An 18,805-nucleotide genomic window follows, 5' to 3' on the forward strand; every position below is an offset into this window, starting at 1 on the left:
TCGGTCCAAACGACCGATATCGGCAGCTTTATCTGCCCGTATATGGCCACCATAAGTTTTCTCATAGTCTGTATAGAGAGATACCATAAAACTATGACAGCATAGATATTCTCCTGTGCTCAGGGCAGCTCATAGCATGTACAGCGAGAGATTCCATAACCAACAAACAACCATAGAAAGCAACAAAATTTTTATGAAAATACATTTGACACAATTTGTTTGCAGAGCTGGAAGTGTGCAGTGGTACTCAGTATTAATATAGAGCCAAAAATTTATTTCTTTCCAGTAATAATCACATAGCAACTCTAGACTATTTCTACAGTACAAACTGTGAGACCTGGACAGTACCAGTCAGCCTTTGATCTCTCAGGATGCATTCTCAGACAGTATATCACTTCCTTGGGAGATGTTGCTCATCTGGGACTTGGTCTTCATGAGAAGCTGTGCCCTCCTGCACATGAGACGCTCCTGTTCCTGCTTGAGCTCAATGTATGAGCGCGAGAAAGTGTGAAATATTGAAGTCACTGGAAATGCCATAAGTAGGATGCCACTCAGAATACTGCTTAAAGCAACCACCTGCCCTGGAATACTCCTGGGCACCATGTCTCCATAACCCACTGTTGTCATTGTGATGACAGCCCACCAATAGCTGGCGGGGATACTGGTAAATTCCTGGGAGTCTGCCATCTCATTCTCTATCAAATAGAGCAGAGGAGAAAATAGAGCAATGGCCACACAAAGAAAGAGAAGCAGAAGCCCAAATTCCCGTGTACAGCGCCTGGCTGTGAGACCCAATGTTTGCAGCCCTAAGGAATGCCTGGCGAGGCGCATCACGTAGAGAATTCTCAAGGCACGGAGTATGCGTAGCACAAGGCCAACTTTGTCCAAGTAGCTGTTTCCCGAGCCGGGCTTCTTTTCTCCCACTGATGTTTTGTCAACAATTAGAGTGATGTAGTAGGGCAAAATGGCCAAAATGTCTATAAGGTTCAGGGGCCTCTTAATGAACGCGAATTTGCTTGGAGCCTGTATAAAGCGCAGTAAGAATTCCAGTGAAAACCAGCCCACACAGACCGACTCCACAATGAAAATGTTGTAGCACATTTTAGAGCATTCTCCCTAGAAGACAAATTTAAGATATATTGTATCACCAAATTAATAAACAGGGCTTTATACAAATATAGTAGCAGAGGTGTAACTATGGGCTCATGGAACCCAGGTCATGAGTTGGACTTGGTCTCTTGCTACAAACACAATTAAATACTCTTTATATTTCCATCCCAGAACTACCTTACAAAGTCTAACTTTCTTTGCCCTACACAGTCCACACTCTTTACAAAAAATTCAACTGTAAGGAGCATTACAAGAGTCCCCCGTGCCACTCACAAGTCCACAAGTACATGAGCCTAAATTTCCCAACAGGTGTGGGATTAAAATCCCAAGTAGCCAGGCCCAAAGTCCACCAGTGACCATGAAAAAAATGCAGGTAAAGTGGTATGTATTTTATAGTTGACACACCTGTTTGGGAAAGGTGGGGTTTTTCTAAACTTTTATATCTCAGCTTGAACTGATTCAGGTCTAAAGACACAACTGGAAAAAACAGACACAATAGCATCTAACATCATCAGGTGGAGGAGGATGTTAGGAGTCATAGCTGACAGTTAGTAGTTATTGCTTTTGTGCCTTACCTGACTGGGATTAAAGGCCATAGTTTGGGCAGTTTTACATTTAACGATGAATGCCCAAAAAGTCTTATTTTATCCAGGTCCTACCACATCTAAAGATAAAAGCCCTGATTTGTAAAACCCAAAACATTTTCAGACCCCTTAAATGCTATAAACTGCCCATCTTTTATTATTCTTATTATTGGTGATGTCTGAGCCATTCTACCTATTCATAGATGGGCTGAAATGGTTCTGCCAGTTTTCCTTTAATAGAGAAGGAATAAAGCAAAAACAAACCTTTTCCTCCTCCTCTCTTAGGTCTGGCATGGTGCTGATGGACAGATTGACAGCAGTGATGGTGACAAATAACACAGACAGACAAGCAAAGATTTTCCCAGGAAGCCCGGACTGAGGCTTTTCCACCATATCGCTTAAGTGACGCATGCACGTATCCAATTTGCTTTCATCTTCAGGTTCAGATGCATTTTCATTCTCAATCAGCTCCCCTTCCTGTAGGTTAAGCTCAGCAAACTCTTCCATCTTCTGAACATATCTCCTTTTGCAGCACCATTCCAGGTTATCCTCCTCTATACCCCAATAAAGAAGCTCCTCTTGGAAAGAGAGAGCGCACATCTCACGCAACAGCCGTAGCTTTCCCACCTGCAGGAAGGTCAGAATAGTTCTGAAGGCTCCAGGGTTACGGTCAAAGAAAAACTCGTTGCACGTCACATCGTAATCGTCACAAATACTTAAGATCTCATCAAAGTTACTACAGAGTTTTAGCTGCCCAAGGCGTGTTAAAGGAAATTCGTCGAGGGTGGTCCAAGGCAGGAGGTACCTGATGCCTCCAACATTTATGATGGCATGGTGTTTGCGATCATCTGGGTGAGCACTCTTGAAGAGGTTCTCGGTTGGCTGGATAAGCTTGGCCCTTTTGTAGAAGATACCCTTGAGGGTTTCGGACTCTCCAAAGAAGTTATGGTTGAACGAGGTTTCAGAAGCACAACTCAAAGCGCTGTAGTCATAATCAGAGTTTTCTCCTCCTAAGAGAGTCATCTTGATGGTCAGTGACTCACATTTCTTGAGTCAATTACACTGCAAACAAAGGGAGACAGAATTGGATCAGGAATAACACTTATTTGATTGCATACAGATTTTGTGAGAAATAGCATTGTATTTTTTAAAAGGAAATACAAACTACATTTGGGGTCAATTTTGCCTCTCCGTTTTGGGAGCTGTATTCTGAATAGAGAAACATTGGTACCAGAATTACTTTTTCGAGTCAGCCTCTGCTTTGGGGTAAATAGTGCATTGATCGTACTGTTGCAGGATTCCCTTAGGGGGGAGTGTATCTTGCCAAATATAAAGGTTAGTGCTTAATATAAATAACACATTTCTTGTGCTGTGGCAATGTTGGTTGCTACTTCCTACTGGGACAGAAAGTAAATCAATTCCTATAATGTAAATACTTCAATGAGCACTGAGCAGCCAATCATGTCATTGGCTGGTTGAGGATCAAGGGACACCAATAAAGGATAAAAAAGGAGAAGTGATTAATTTATTGGCTCTGCAGTTTGTAACCTATCACTCCCAGCATCCTCAGCTATCGAACTGCAGATCCAGATTTTTGTAGAGATTTTTCAGCCGTAATATCACCACCCTCCAGTTTCAGAACACATGTATTCTCATCTGTCAGAGAAGAACCTGTCATTTGCATAAATGGAACTGTGAACCTAAATGCCACCAACTCAACCAACTGGCAGTTCTTGTATCTGATCAAAGGCAAAACCAACACCACTGCCTTCTAACTAGCTGATAGCATCTGGTGTTGAACTAAAGCATTGTTGCTTTGGCAGGTTGCCGTATTGAACTGACCACCCACGCACAGGGCCAGATTGATTGGATCCAAAGGGATCGTCAAACCTGCCCAATAGATATTTTTCGATGTATGCGAGGCTCAGATGTTAGCTTGTATTGGCATGTGTATGGCCAACCTCAAACTTCATCATAGATTTCTGAATCATAGAAATGTCACTATGAAACGGTGATTAACTTGAAGGCACATCTTTATTGCTTTACAGCAGTGGGGATAAGCAGTGACAGAGACATAGAAAGGGATAAAAATGGAAGCAAGCAGATGACACACAGTAGTAGCACATACAGAAGTCATATATGGAGGAAAGGGAATACATTTATGAAAAGGTGTTTTGATTTGCAGGAGTTTTAAGGCTGACCCAGAGGGGGCGAGAAGATGGCATAGAAGGGGAGAAGTCTTACGGGACATCATTACTGGAGCACAGTAGAGAGCGTCTCAGATCAGAGAGTCAATGGAGAAGGGAGCAGAGTCCTAGAAGTCATTATAGGTGAGTGACAGTTCAAGCAATTTGGGAGCCAGAAATAACATCTAAGATGAGGTTCTTACAGTAATGTAATGAGGTTATAGGAATTACTGGAAAGATTTTTTACTGATCGCAGACTCTAAAATAGGCATGTAGATTTCCAGATGTCGCTAGAATCGAGAGAGCTGCAGGCTGGACATATCAGCTCCAAAATACCAATGCTTATAGATATTCCTCGGTACTAAGCAAAATTCATCAGTAACTGCCCCCTTAGTTTGCTCATAGTCTGTTCAGAGAGATACTATAAAACTATGGCAGCATAGGTATTCCCCTGTACTAAGCACAATTCAGCAGGAACAGTCCCCTAAGTTTGTTCATAGTCTGTACAGAGAGATCCCATAAAACTATGACAGCATAGGTATTCCTCTGTACCAAGCACAATTCAGCAGGAACAGTCCCCTAAGTTTGCTCATAGTCTGTACAGAGAGATCCCATAAAACTATGGCAGAATAGGTATTCCCCTGTACTAAGCACAATTCAGCAGGAACAGTCCCCTAAGTTTGCTCATAGTCTGTACAGAGAGATCCCATAAAACTATGGAAGCATAGGTATTCCCTTGTACTAAGCACAATTCAGCAGGAACAGTCCCTAAGTTTGCTCATAGTCTGTACAGAGAGATCCCATAAAACTATGGCAGCATAGGTATTCCCCTGTACTAAGCACAATTCAGCAGGAACAGTCCCTAAGTTTGCTCATAGTCTGCACAGAGATCCCATAAATAAAACTATGGCAGCATAGGTATTCCCCTGTACTAAGCACAAGTCAGCAGGAATAGTCCCCTAAGTTTGCTCATAGCCTGTACAGAGAGATACTATACAACTATGTCAGCATAAGTATTCCTCTGTACTAAGCACAATTCAACAGCCCCTAATTTTGCTCATAGCTTGTAGAGATGGATACGGGAAAATTTTGCAGCTATCTAGCATAAACCCTTGTTCTGATTCCGAAAGAGCAAAATCAGTGCTGGGTAGTGATTAGTGGTTTTGTTGTCAGAAAAATGGCACAAAGGGTGAGACATGGGTCTATGGCAGCAAACATTAAGGTGGCCTTATACCTAATGCCTACATAAGGCAGCTGTCTAGTATATGTGATCCTGATGCACCAGCACAGACACAGCCAGTATATCTGCATTCTCCTGTACAATCATTATAGTGCATAGGGCAAAACCTACCTGCACCTATTGTGTCCATAATGAGCACAGGAAAGAATATACTCTAATATCTAAAAACCTCTGCTGTGTTCCTATATTCGAAAAATAAATAGAAGGGATGGAAGGATGCAATTTAATTAGGACCCTTGCTATGAAGAGAAGCAGCCTTTGGCAATCAGTGTATGCTGGGAATTGTAGTTCAGTGTCATTCTGGAGAGCTGAACAATACGGGGAATCCTGCTGTCTTTTTTTAGGCTGGGGAGTTATTCTTAGTGGCTAAGATAGCAGGCAATTAGTAGCCATCAAACTGCCTGCTGTCAGGGTGAGAATGACTATCACCGGCTGGCTCTGTAATGCCGGGGAAACATAATGGCTTCCGTTACTGCAGCAGATCTGTCACTCTGTCTTCTATTTGCTTTCTGAATTTTCTTTCTTTTTTTTCTTTTAACTTTTTCCCAATAACGGGGCTCGCTGAATCCTAGCTTCAAGTGGCTGTGTCCCAAGCTTCTTTGCACTGTGCTGTGTGTAACAGGTTGCTCTCCCTCTGGGGCCAATAATTGCTAATCCTATAAACTGTGTCCCTAAATTTGCCCCTTTGGGGCTGTGTCTGATCATTAGGGTGCATGCTGGGAATTATACTGAAATTCTATATATATCATTTCAGTATAGTCTCCTGTAAGTGTTACTGTGCCTGGGCAGTTTTATTGCTTCACTATTATTGGAAACCTTATAGCTACAGTTAATTGGGCTCATATAGTAAATGTCAGAATTGTGTCTATTTAACTAATTAAACTGCTGGCTTGAGTAAAATGTAACCCTGGAAAGCGAGAATCTACATTGCCTGGCATTCTGTGACTGGAGTCTAAATCCTGTGCTACTGGCAGTTAAATGGTTAAATGTCATACACAAATTACCTTCATCTTAAAGCAGTTTATTCTGAGATTATGGGTGCACCTACCTCTGTCACTGAGGAGAGCCCTGTATCTAACACTTGACCAGGGCGCCCTTTGCTTTTTGTACCTTTTTGGTGCTGAAAAACAAACAACAACAAATAAGCAAACTTTTTGAGTGATAGGTGAGCACCCATGTCCCATCTGTGTGCCACCCCTTTAGATGCAGGATTCCCAGTTGCATCACTAAATGGTGAGAACCTTTGCACCAAGTGCAATTACACTGGAATGTAGTTCATCTAAGGGCGGTTAATCTGTAGGCACAGCACAGAGTGAGCATGGGGACAAAATTTACTAAAGGGCGAATATTTGCCAGCATGCCGTCATTTCGGTACTTCGTCGATTTACTAACGGTCGCTGGCGTAACTTCGCTAGTGAAGGAGATAGACTGTAGCGGTACTTTGCTCCCTAACGCCTGCCGAATTAGCGCTCTGGCGAATGGACGTAACTATGCAAATTCACTAAGATGTGGATTTTACTGAACATTACCTCTTGCGCCAGACTTGCCTTCGCCACCTCAGACCAGGCGAAGTGCAATAGAGTAGATAGGATTTCCTCAAAATTTAGTTGAAAAATGTTCTAAGTCCCAAAAAACGCTGGCGTCTTTTCCTTTTTTCCCGGTGATAGGCTGCAAAAGAGCGTACATTTTTTTTGGGGTAACCCGCTTCCCCCGCTACATTTCCTAACATATGGCACATAAACTATACACTGGGCTCATGTGTAGGGCAGTATAACAACTTTATTTTATTTTATTAAGGTTTCCCGGGCTTGTGTGTAATGTATTTGCCGCAACATATACGTCCATTGTACTTTAACTTTCCCCATATGCAAATTAGGCAACGCTAGCGCAACTTCGCTTTGCTTGGCGCAGTAACGCCAGCGCAACTTCGGATTTTAGTGAATTATCGTTGTCCTGGCGAATTAACGTCTGACGAAGTGTTGTGCTGTGATAGAAGCCGTCGCTGGCGAATTTTCGGAGGTTAGTAAATTTGCCCCCATGTGCGTTGCCAGTGACACTAGGAAGAGGGCTGGCCAATATCAGAAACATGGAGCTACAAGGAGCACCTTACAACAGAGACGGCCATTTAAGGTATGTGAAAAGGGGGTCAAAGTATTTGAGGTGCTCACATTGATTTTTCTGTTTTAGATTCCATTAGAACAGTGCAGAGTGGCTTTTATGATGTTTCCATTTTATTGCAATTCTTCGTTAAAGGAGAAGGAAAGACTTATCCCACTTAGGGGTGCCAAATGTTAGGCACCCGCGAGTGAAACCCCGGGCCGGTGCTCCTATCAGCAGAAAACTGCACCAGCCCGGGGTTATTCCAACGAGCACCACGGAGTGATCCTCTTCTGGCTTCTTCTTTCTTCACGTGGTTACACATGTGCATTAGAGCATAAAGCTAAACTTTAATGAAGAAGTCGGTTATTTTGTTCTACTACGCATGCATCTGCCCCGGGAAATTTGAAGAAAGATGAATTCGGAAGCCAATTGCTCCGTGGTGCTCACTGGTATAACCCCGGGCCGGTGCAGTTTTCTGCTGAAAGGAGCATCAGCTCGGGGTGTCAGGTAAGTCAATACAATCACTTGGGGGTGCCTAAAATTTGTCACCCCCCAAATGGGATACGATTTTCCTTCTCCTTTAAACGGTTTTTACCCTAGTGCCTTTCACTGAATTGAAATCCTGCAAGCTGTAGGCATAGGCTATGTTCTTAGTAATGCAAACTCTAGTGTAAGATTGCTCTTATTCCTGTGCTATTATGGGCTGCTTTTATGTTTTTTTTCATGTATTGTTCTGTTTCATCCTGCAGCAAACATGCCATCTCGCAATATATAAACAAGTCTATCTGAGCATCAACGCAACCAGAAAGCCTTTTATGCTGGACCTACTGATTATTGCCTTTGGCGTGACAATGGGAGCCATTATCACAGGGAAGAATAGAAGCCTACGCAGCGGCTCTGACAAATGATGAGCCTGGAAATAATACAGCCTTTCAGAATGAATACTTTTCCCAATCATAAATAGCACAACAGAAGCTGTTTGCACTTTCATTTACATTGGACTCAATCCATGCTGGTCTGATAGAGTGAGCCGCTGTACCCTCATCTCTTCTTTCCCTTTTATATTTGGCTTCATATTAACATGTTAATGGAGAACTATTCTTATCTTGTTTTGCTTTTCCCTGTGTTTATTTCATATTCTGTACAGAGAGATACAAAAAAAGCTATGGAAGCAGAGTTATTCCCCTGTACTAAGCACAATTCAGCAGGAACAGCCGCCTATGTTTGCTCATAGCCTGTACAGAGAGATCCCATAAAACTATGGCAGAAAAGGTATTCCCTGTACTAAACACAATTCAGCAGGAACAGTCCCCTAAGTTTGCTCATAGTCTGTACAGAGAGATCCCATAAAACTAGGGCAGCATAGGTATTCCCCTGTACTAAGCACAATTCAGCAGGAACAGTCCCCTAAGTTTGCTTATAGTCTATACAGAGAGATCCCATAAAACTATGGCAGCATAGGTATTCCCTGTACTAAGCACAATTCAGCAGGAACAGTCCCCTAAGTTTGCTCATAGTCTGTACAGAGAGATCCCATAAAATTATGGCAGCATAGGTATTCCCTGTACTAAGCACAATTCAGCAGGAACAGTCCCCTAAGTTTGCTCATAGTCTGTACAGAGAGATCCCATAAAACTATAGCAGCATAGGTATTCCCTTATACCAGGGGTCCCCAACCTTTTTCACCCGTGAGTAACATTCAGATGTAAAAAGAGTTGGGGAGCAACACAAGCATGAAAAATGTTCCGGGGTGGTGCCAAATAAGGGATGTGATTGGCTATTGGTAGCCTCTCCCCTAAAGGAGTTTCTGTTTGGCAGTACATTTGGTTTTTATGTAACCAGATCTTGCCTCCAAGTCTGGAATTCAAAAATAATCACCTGCTTTGAGGCCACTGAGAGCAACATCAAGGGGTTGGAGAGCAACATGTTACTCACGAGCTACTGGTTGGGGATCACTGCCCTGTACTAAGCACAATTCAGCAGGAACAGTCCCCTAAGTTTGCTCATAGCCTGTACAGAGAGATATCATAAAACTATGGCAGCAAATATATTCCCTTGTATTAAGCAGTTCAGCAGGAAAGCCCCATAGTGTGTAGTGGCTCTTATTGGATTGCCCCAGATATTAGGGAACAGGGGGCACAAGGTCATAGGAAGCAAACCCTGTTACAGCTGTGGTTCCTAGGAGGTATAGGGTACACAGTGGGGCTTTGACTGATAAGCAGTTTCTTTATATACCTATGAAATGAAAATAAGCATGTTTATGCTTGCACGACCCTGACCATTCCATATCCCTCACCTTCATCCCCTTCTGTATCTGACCATGTTCTGTTATGCTCCCAGTTGCTGATGGAACAATCAGAATGAAACCCTGTTCCATGTTGTGCTTTATCGGATCACCGCATTGTTAAAAACTGAACTGGAGCTATTGATCCAGTCGTAACAGTCTCATTACCTTTACGACTCCTCAAGTAGAGCCCTGAAATATTACACAGTTCCGCAAGAATAAAGATGAACAAAGGAGATAAAATAAATGTATTAAAACAGCCTCCACGCACTGCTTCCCAGATTAATGGCTGCCTTCAAAGGGCAAGTCACTGTTTCTGGATTGTGTTAGAGGTAACGGCGGAAACGAGGGCTCTTTGCTATTGGTGGTTATAGTGTTGAGTGCAACTCTTGGGCCCTAACATAGTTAGAGATACTGACACCAGAAATTAAACTCTTTTTTACATCTGTCATAATAATGTCTTTGAAAACTACTTATAACTTTGACATAAAGTATTTGCACAATGCTTTTGAAAAAACCCGGTGGGCCCCCGCCGGGCCAGACCCCCTCTCCCGATCTCCTGGTCCTAAAAAAAACCAAACAATGTACGGCGCATCTCTGCGCGACTTCTTGCGCGCTTCTGCGCCGTCGCGTTTGGGGGGCCAGGGGGTCCGGAGGGGGGCCCGGGACAACAAGTCCCGGTGGGCCCTGGGCCCCCCAGTCCGACTCTGGCTGTGGAGATGGCTTCTCCACTAATCTATTGAAGAGTCATTTGGACGATCGTTTGGGAATAAATCCTGTGTTCATGGCAAAATAGTCAGGTTTAGAAAGTTTCCTCGTGAGGCAACTTCGGGCGACTTCGGAAATCGAAGCGCCGCGAGTGCATTGGCGCTGGCATTTTCTCATTATAGCAGGGGGAAGGCAGTTCGGGAGATTGTCGCCCTGCAGAAGAGGCGATTAGTCTCCAGTCGACTAAAACCCCCCCAAATCTGCCCGTGTGCTAGCTCCCTAAAGTAGAACATGATAAAAATACTTAAAGGGTTTTGAAATTTGAAGAAGCATTAAAAATCTCTGGAGAGGTTAATGTCAACAAATTACATTATATATTATAGGGAGGAAATTCAGGGCAATTTATTAAGCAGTTGTTTTTGGGAACGGTTTTTGGGAAATCTCTCTTATTGTCTGTGGTGCCTTATTGTAACCTGATGTGCAAATGTTTTATATTCATCAGGATAAGCCAGTGTGAATAGGCAGGTAAATAAAGACAGAACAGTGAGAAGCAGAGATGGGAAAGACAGCTGGAATTTAAACAGCACATTTCAATTCAAATTCTGGTAAAATTTAGGATTCAATTTGTACCCAGCAGTGTTGCTTTCTGCCCCCGACAGTAATTTGGTTGCATAGGCCCAGATAGAAGTGCCCTGTCCATGGGTGTAATTGTGTGCCCCTTAGGGGTCTAGCACGCGTACATTTACTTGTGCATTCACTTGCTGTAGCTGTGGGTTACCGGAGCCCATTCCTTATGCATCTCAACTATTTATGTAATAAAAGGGGCCATTGTGGAGATGCTATCCCTGAGACTCAAGTATCCGTGAGAGGTTGGAAATCAGAGCAGGATGATTGCGCATTGATTCACACACAATGAGTTTTCCTGATTCTTATCAGCTCCAGACTAATTGCAATAATTTAGCTCCGCAGTCAGAACCAGTTTCCAGGTCATTTTAATCACCCCAGTTTATCGAGCTTTATAAGCAATCACTTGTTGCAGAAATGTTAATTACAATAAACCAGTGATCTCAAACCAGTGACTCAAGATGAAGATGTTGCCCTTTGATGTTGCTCTCAATGGCCTCAAAGCAGGTGCTCATTTTTGGATTTCTGATTTGGAGTCATAAAGACCATGGGTATTGCCAAAGAGACCCACCTGTAGCCTGGTAGTCCACATAGGGGCTACCAAATAGCCAATTACAGCCGTTATTGTGCACCCCACTAGGAAGTATCGCTATAACTGCCTGGTACATTCATACGTGACATAATTGGACCTGCTGTAGTCAAGACCAAAGTTTTCTGCCCAACATCACAGGGTTGTGCAATTCTACACAAATGCACCTGCAAAAGTAAAGGGGCACTTATAGTGCCTTAAGTTGCATTCAAATTGCCAAGGTTTTATATATATGACCACAAAAAGGCACAAGTTGATGCAAAGTAAGTGAAAGTGCAAAGCATTGTAATGGGTGCAGTTTTGTGCACTGTACATGGCACTGAGCCTGAGAATTTTAAATGAGCGCTTTTAAAGGAGAAATAAAGATATATACCATTGGGGGTGCAAAATGTTAGGCACCCCAAAATGAATGTATTCACTTATCTGAAAACCCAGGCTGATGCTCCTATCAGCAGAAAACTGCACCGGCCCGGGGTTATTCCAACGAGCACCACGGAGCGATCCGCTTACGGCTTCTTCTTTCTTCTCGTGGTTGCACATGCGCATCAAAGCGAAAGGCTGAACTTTAACAAAAATGCCGGCTATTTTATTCTATTGTGAACAGAGATTTGAAGAAATAAGAAGCTGTAAGGCAATTACTCTGTGGTGCTAGCTTGAATAACCCTTGGCCAGTGAAGTTTTCTGCTGATAGGAGCACCAGCTCGGAGTGTCGGGTAAGTAAATACATTCACTTGGGGGGGCCTAACATTTGGGATGTGGGATACGACATTGCTTCTCCTATAATTTGTTTAGCCAAACTTTCCCATACAAGGACAAGATTTACATTTTCTAAATCCTCTTTACAGACCCCCATGCTGAACCAATCACTGCCTCGTTTGCCAGTACAGGTATGGAATCTGTTATCTGGAAATCTGTTGTACAGAAAGATCCGAATAATGGAAGGGCCACAGACTCATTTATAATCATATAATCCAAATGTTCAAAAGTAATTTCGTTAATAATAATAAAACAGTAGCTTGTACTTGATCCCAACTAAGTTATAATTAATCCTTATTGGAAGCAAAAATCAGCCTATTGGGTTTATATAATGTTTACATGATTTTCTAGTAGACTTAAGGAACATGCAAATTAAAAGAGTAGTGCAGTAGGGTTTAAGGCCACGTTCAGCTGTTTGATGGCCTGTCCCTAGCTCTCTTGTGGCAGTTGAAGCTGATCTGGTCCTAACTGCACATGTCCTTGGCTGGCCAGAGAGCTTTTAAAAGGACCTCAAATGCCCCCACTATCAACCCTGCTGAGCTGTCTTAGTTAACAGGTATGGGCAAATGGGGCAGTATGCAGAGATGCCATCCTGGATCCAAGTGCTTCTTGGCTCTGCCTGCCCAAAACCCAGTCCCACAAAGATGCACCAGATGACTTTGAATCCAGATTGGCATTTCTGCTCCCTGCTTCACTGCTTCTAAACATTTTGGATGACGATTCTATACTAGGAACAGGATCAGGAAAGTTATAATACATGTACAGTAAGGGATCTGTTATCTGGAAAACCATTATCTAGAAAGCTTTGAATTACGGAAAGGCCGTCTGCCCTAGACTCCATTTTAATCAAGTAATTTAAATTTTTAAAATTGCTTTTCTTTTTCCACTGTTATAATAAATTAGTACCTTGTACTTGATTCCGACTAAGGTATAATTAATTCTTATTAGAGGCAAAACAATCGGGTTTATTTAATGTTGAAATTAGTTTTAAGTAGGCAAGGTATGGAGATCCAAGCTATGGAAAGATCCCTTATCCAGAAAACCCCAAGCCATGGGCATTCTGCCTAATAGGTGTCATACCTGTACAACTGGTGGCGGGCCAGTTACTTGGGGTGACCCAGAAAGGGTTAATTATAAGTGTGATTCACTTGAAATATGTTGACAAGTTGACGTGTGGGTTTTGAGGTTCATTAGGGGGTTTCAATATATATATTTATATATATATATATATATATATATATTTTTTTTTTTTGCCTGCCTTTCTGCCTTATTTAATACAAGACCAAAGATGACCCTGAAAGCTCAAGAACCAATGCTTGTCATTGTAGTCAGTGGATGCTGATATTGTGCACTTGTCCCCCACTATTATAGCAGTGGTGTAATAAGAAAATACAGCCCCATAGTAAAATCATAGCAAGACTTTACAAAGTTCATAAAACTGTCCTACTAAACATCCAATAACTCCCACCCCAACCCAAGCAGCCTCAGGGTCTGCTTCTAGTTACATCCCCTGCCAAGACAAAACTCCCAAAATCTACCCACGTACCATTGTCCCAAGCCTGGGAAACCATTGGCTGGCACGTTTTTAATCATTCCACTTCTGATCTGCTGCATTCATAATTTAAGCTGTAAACACAGCTGGAGGAACAGACTCTACGCAACGCAACTTCTACGCCATTCAAATACAAAAAAGGGAAAATTGACTCCGAAATTTGCATTTAAGATCCGGCAAAGCAATTTTCATTTCTTTTGGTGCACCTAAATGGGTTTGTGCTGTTAATAAGCACTTACTACCTCCGCCCAGAGACAACTGAATGAAAGTTCATTTTGGAGTGTGTTCATAATGGTGAGTTCGGCATTTGAAATCGGAAAATGTATTTGATTTAAATAAAAAACGAATTTTCCAAATGGAAATAAACGGCTTTTATTTAACCAAGTCCAAAGCTTTTATTACAGAATAGATCTGCATTTAGGAACGGCGTCAGTTATGCAAATGTTCTTATTTCCATTTTCCCAATTTCCTTAAAATAACACTGCACCTGGGTTTAGTTAGTCAAATCTCGTGTACATGGCAAGGGATGGATAAGCCTACAAAAATCACATAACACAGGTAGATAAAGCTGCCTCCATTCTGCACCATTTTCAACATGTGTGCACATTGTGACGTCCCTTAATTTATAAACAAGGAGACTGCAACGTATCTAGTCAATCATGGAAAGAATTAAGTCCAAACACTTGTAAATGACCCACATCTCAAGGGTAGGTCAAGTGAAGGAACTGCAGGATCAGGAGGGTCCCAGACAAAATTGAAAATAGAATTCCCAGACAACAGGAACATTGATTATAAAAGTAAAGGGATGACGAATTAAAGATCTAGTCCTTGAATTTACCGGGGTCTACAGGAGCAAGTCTGGTGGTCTTACAGGATCAGAGGGAGTTAAATATACTCAGAAAAAGCATGTCACCAGCATGTCATATTACTTAGCAACCACCTAGCTGAGCTGCTGAAGTTCCACAGTAAATAAACACATGTTGCATTTGCTGCGGATAAGAACTAGTCCTGCTGATAACTGGGGTTTAACCCATGCCGAGATTCTGCAATAGCACTAAAAGTTAAGATTATGGAGCAAAACGAACAAACCCTTAGGGCAGAGACACATGGGAAGATTCAGGGAGATTTAGTCACCCGGCGACTAATTGCCTCTTCTTCGGGCGACTTCCCCGAAAAGCCTTTCCGCTGGCTAGAATCTAAATCGCCGGTGGGATGGCACTCAGAGCGCTTCATTTTCTGAAGGCGCCTGACAAGGAAACTTCAGGCAACTTTGGAAAATATGAAGCGCTCCGAGTGCCATCCCGCCGGTGATTTTGATTCTTGCCGGCGGGAAGGCTTTTCAGATTATCGCCCGAAGAAGAGACGATTAGTCAACGAGGGACTAAATTTCGCCATATCTTCCCGTGCATCTCTGCTCTTTGCCAATTATCAGCATCACTTCCATCATTGTTACTACCAATAGACAACATATATTTTCTCTGTGATGATTAACGGTGATACTCTTTGTATTGTCAAAATAATGTAGATTAAAGAACATTTTCCTAAACCAAGTTGACCACAAAGTGATTTCAGTATCTACATAACAAAAGAATGAGCATATGTTACAGCAGGAAACAATCCCCCTGTATTTACATATTGGATAATACCTTCTAGCAGTATTTGAAGGATCCTGTATAAATTAGATACGTTAATTTTACTTTAATTTTGTCTGGACTGAAAGCAACATGTGTTATGGAGAGATCTTGGAAAGTAATGGGTTAAAGGGATGTTAGAAGTGGGGACACTTACTTGTTATGGTCCGGGGTCTCATCCTTCTTGCTTGTCTGCCTCCATCCCTTGTTCCCTGGAGGTGGTTGGATACATTGCCATGTGTCTGCAGGCAGGTGGTTGGTGGGAATGCAACCTCAGTAGTGCTGGAACCGGCTCTGTGTGCTGGAAAGGAAGGGAGGAGTGAGCTCTGATTGCAGGGGAGGGTAGAGATCCCTCTTTCTGTGCCTGTTGCAAGGAAGCGGAGGGGACGTTTAGTGCAAAGAGGTGACAGATCTTCCAAGCAGGGGAGTTTGTTGCCTTCCCCACCCTCTACTTTTACTATCAGGGCTGGTGAAAATACAACAGGACAGGACTAAGTCTCTGCAGCACCTCCTGGGAGACTGGCACAGTAACCCCTTTCCTGTACTGTAATACTGATGAGTTCCATTTAATGGTTAACTTTTCTTCTGGTGCCTTCTGTGTCCCCTTTATCTTTTCCCCATTCTTTATTCCTCTTGTTCTCCCGCTCCATCATATAACTTCTCATTTCATTCTGACATTATATTCCCCCCTTTATTTATTTATTAAATTCTTTAGATTTTTCCTTCTTCTCCCCATTTTACTAATGCTCTCTCTTAATATTGCTTTTAGTTCTCCTCTTTTGTCAGATTGTTTCTGCTTTCTCTGTATCTTTTGCTATCATCATCAGGAGCAGGTGCCATTTAAACAGGTACATTATTAGCATTGCTAAAGGTACCACTTCTCTCTGCTATCCCACAGCCAAACTCCCTTCCCAGAGACTATTATCCACTGTTAATATAGGCACCATCTCTCCCTACTATACCTGCTATCCCACAGTCACACTCCCTTCCCAGAGACTATTATCCCACTGTTACTATAGGCACCATCTCTCCCTACTATACCTGCTATCCCACAGTCACACTCCCTTCCCAGAGACTATTATCCCACTGTTACTATAGGCACCATCTCTCCCTACTATACCTGCTATCCCACAGTCACAATCCCTTCCCAGAGACTATTATCCACTGTTACTATAGGCACCATCTGTCCCTACTATACCTGCTATCCCACAGCCAAACTCCCTTCCCAGAGACTATTATCCACTGTTACTATAGGCACCATCTCTCCCTACTATACCTGCTATCCCACAGTCACACTCCCTTCCCAGAGACTATTATCCACTGTTACTATAGACACCATCTCTCCCTACTATACCTGCTATCCCACAGTCACACTCCCTTCCCAGAGACTATTATCCACTGTTACTATAGGCACCATCTCTCCCTACTATACCTGCTATCCCACAGTCACACTCCCTTCCCAGAGACTATTATCCCACTGTTACTATAGGCACCATCTCTCCCTACTATACCTGCTATCCCACAGTCACACTCCCTTCCCAGAGACTATTATCCACTGTTACTATAGGCACCATCTCTCCCTACTATACCTGCTATCCCACAGTCACACTCCCTTCCCAGAGACTATTATCCACTGTTACTATAGGCACCATCTGTCCCTACTATACCTGCTATCCCACAGCCAAACTCCCTTCCCAGAGACTATTATCCACTGTTACTATAGGCACCATCTGTCCCTACTATACCTGCTATCCCACAGTCACACTCCCTTCCCAGAGACTATTATCCACTGTTACTATAGGCACCATCTCTCCCTACTATACCTGCTATCCCACAGTCACACTCCCTTCCCAGAGACTATTATCCACTGTTACTATAGGCACCATCTGTCCCTACTACACCTGCTATCCCACAGACTATTATCCCATTGTTACTAAAGACACCATCTCTCCTGACTATACTTGAATTGTATGATCCCTTACTATTTTAACGAGAGCAGCAGCTTATTGATTTAATATTCAGAAAATCTATGAATGGCTGGGCTTATGCATCTTATGGAAGAGCTGCCTCAAACCTTTCCCACTAACAAATCCCATTTGTAGCTACATTTACCTAAGCAGCTTAGTTTATGCTCAATTCCAAGAGGGTCTGGATTCCCTGTATGGTTTTCATCAGTAGACAACTACAATATCCTACATCACTGTGAATTTTTTGTAATATGTCCCATTTACTGTACATTCTTTTATCCATCTACGTAGGTTTTTTTTGAAATGAGCAAATAAACAATATTTCGCTTTGTATTTGTGTTTCCATAGAAGCAAGCATCGTTCCATCCAGGTAAAATGTGTGTTTTTCTAACTGCACTGTGGGGAAGCGATTCCTTTCCCTCTTTTGAACTAGAGATTTTAATTCTACATTTTAAGTCCCCAGCTGAAAATAGAGTTTTTCTCCTCTACTGATGAAATCAACTGTTGCATTTAAAGTTATATAACGGTTTGACAATATTCTTTAAGGAATGTACATTCAATTATTTTTTTTTTCATTCTAAAGACAATAATAAAATATTATCTATGTTTCTTGCCCAGTAAAACAAAGTTTAATTTCTGTCCTTTATTCCAAAATCATTAGCTGGAAGAGCCGAGTGAGCCGGCTTCATACTGTTGGTTAAATATAATGAAAGTTTTGTTGCCAGTCATATCCGGACTTTTTCCAGCAGAGGGCGTGTTCATTAATCACTTAGGGGGAAATGTAATATAATTCACAAAGCTTTGGGAATAAAAATTGTAATATACTTTATTAGGCTTTTATTGCTTTGCGAATATTAATTGCGAATCTTTAACACCTGCTCTGCAGTTTCATTGACTATTTTGTTGCAAAAATTGGTTTGCATTGAGAAATTCTAATACATGCACTGCGAATGTTCACAAATCACTATCTTACTGTTGTCTGAGGAGCAAAGTGTTCGCAAAGGCGTCATTTTTCACTTTGCGAACATTTATTCGCAGTGCGAATGAATTGCAAATGATTGTTGAGCTACCGACCAATATTACATTCCCCCTTTTAGAGACGTTAAAGGTTAAATGTGCAAATTGCTATTTGATCCTGAAAAAAGGAAATTGCCGTCCTTCCGGTAAATACAGTAAAGTTAGGGCTTCCATATAGAAACTTAAAAACGACTTTTCTGAAAAGGTTCCCCGATATTGGACCGTCGAAGTAAAATCCTTTCGACTTCGAATATCGAAGTCAAAGGATTTACCGCTATTCCTACAATCAAAGGAATAATCGTTCGATCGAAGGATATTCCTTCGGTCAGAAAATTGTTAGGAAGCCTATCGGGACCTTCCCCATAGGCTAACATTGCACCTCGGTCGGTTTTAGGTGGCGAAGTAGGGGGTCGAAGTTTTTTTTAAAGAGACAGTACTTCGACTATCGAATGGTCGA

The 18,805-nt window shown here is 42.2% G+C and overlaps 1 protein-coding gene across 2 annotated transcripts; it reads right to left on the reverse strand.

Moving 5' to 3' along the window:
• Nucleotides 1–357: 357 nt before the first annotated feature.
• LOC108702599 (potassium voltage-gated channel subfamily G member 1) lies at nt 358–16,265 on the reverse strand. 2 transcript variants are annotated; one of them, XM_041578810.1, is made up of 4 exons: nt 15,522–16,265; nt 6,169–6,240; nt 1,959–2,756; nt 358–1,116 (listed from the first exon to the last, which is right to left on the reverse strand). In XM_041578810.1, the coding sequence occupies exons 3-4, from the start codon at nt 2,715–2,717 to the stop codon at nt 367–369; spliced, it is 1,509 nt and encodes a 502-aa protein (XP_041434744.1). In that variant the 5' UTR covers nt 2,718–2,756; nt 6,169–6,240; nt 15,522–16,265; the 3' UTR covers nt 358–366. The 2 variants fall into 2 exon arrangements, with proteins under 2 accessions (XP_041434744.1, XP_018093665.1); XM_018238176.2 differs by lacking the exon at nt 6,169–6,240.
• Nucleotides 16,266–18,805: the final 2,540 nt, after the last annotated feature.

This window comes from Xenopus laevis, chromosome 9_10S (genome assembly GCF_017654675.1).
Source record: "Xenopus laevis strain J_2021 chromosome 9_10S, Xenopus_laevis_v10.1, whole genome shotgun sequence".
NCBI lineage: Eukaryota > Metazoa > Chordata > Amphibia > Anura > Pipidae > Xenopus > Xenopus laevis.

Coding starts and splice junctions, on each gene's coding strand:
- LOC108702599 (XM_018238176.2), bottom strand. CDS start 2,717: ATGACTCTCTTAGGAGGAGAAAACTCTGATTATGACTACAGCGCTTTG. Junction 1,117..1,958: donor TAAGAGAGGAGGAGGAAAAG/GTTTGTTTTTGC, acceptor TTTGTCTTCTAG/GGAGAATGCTCTAAAATGTG.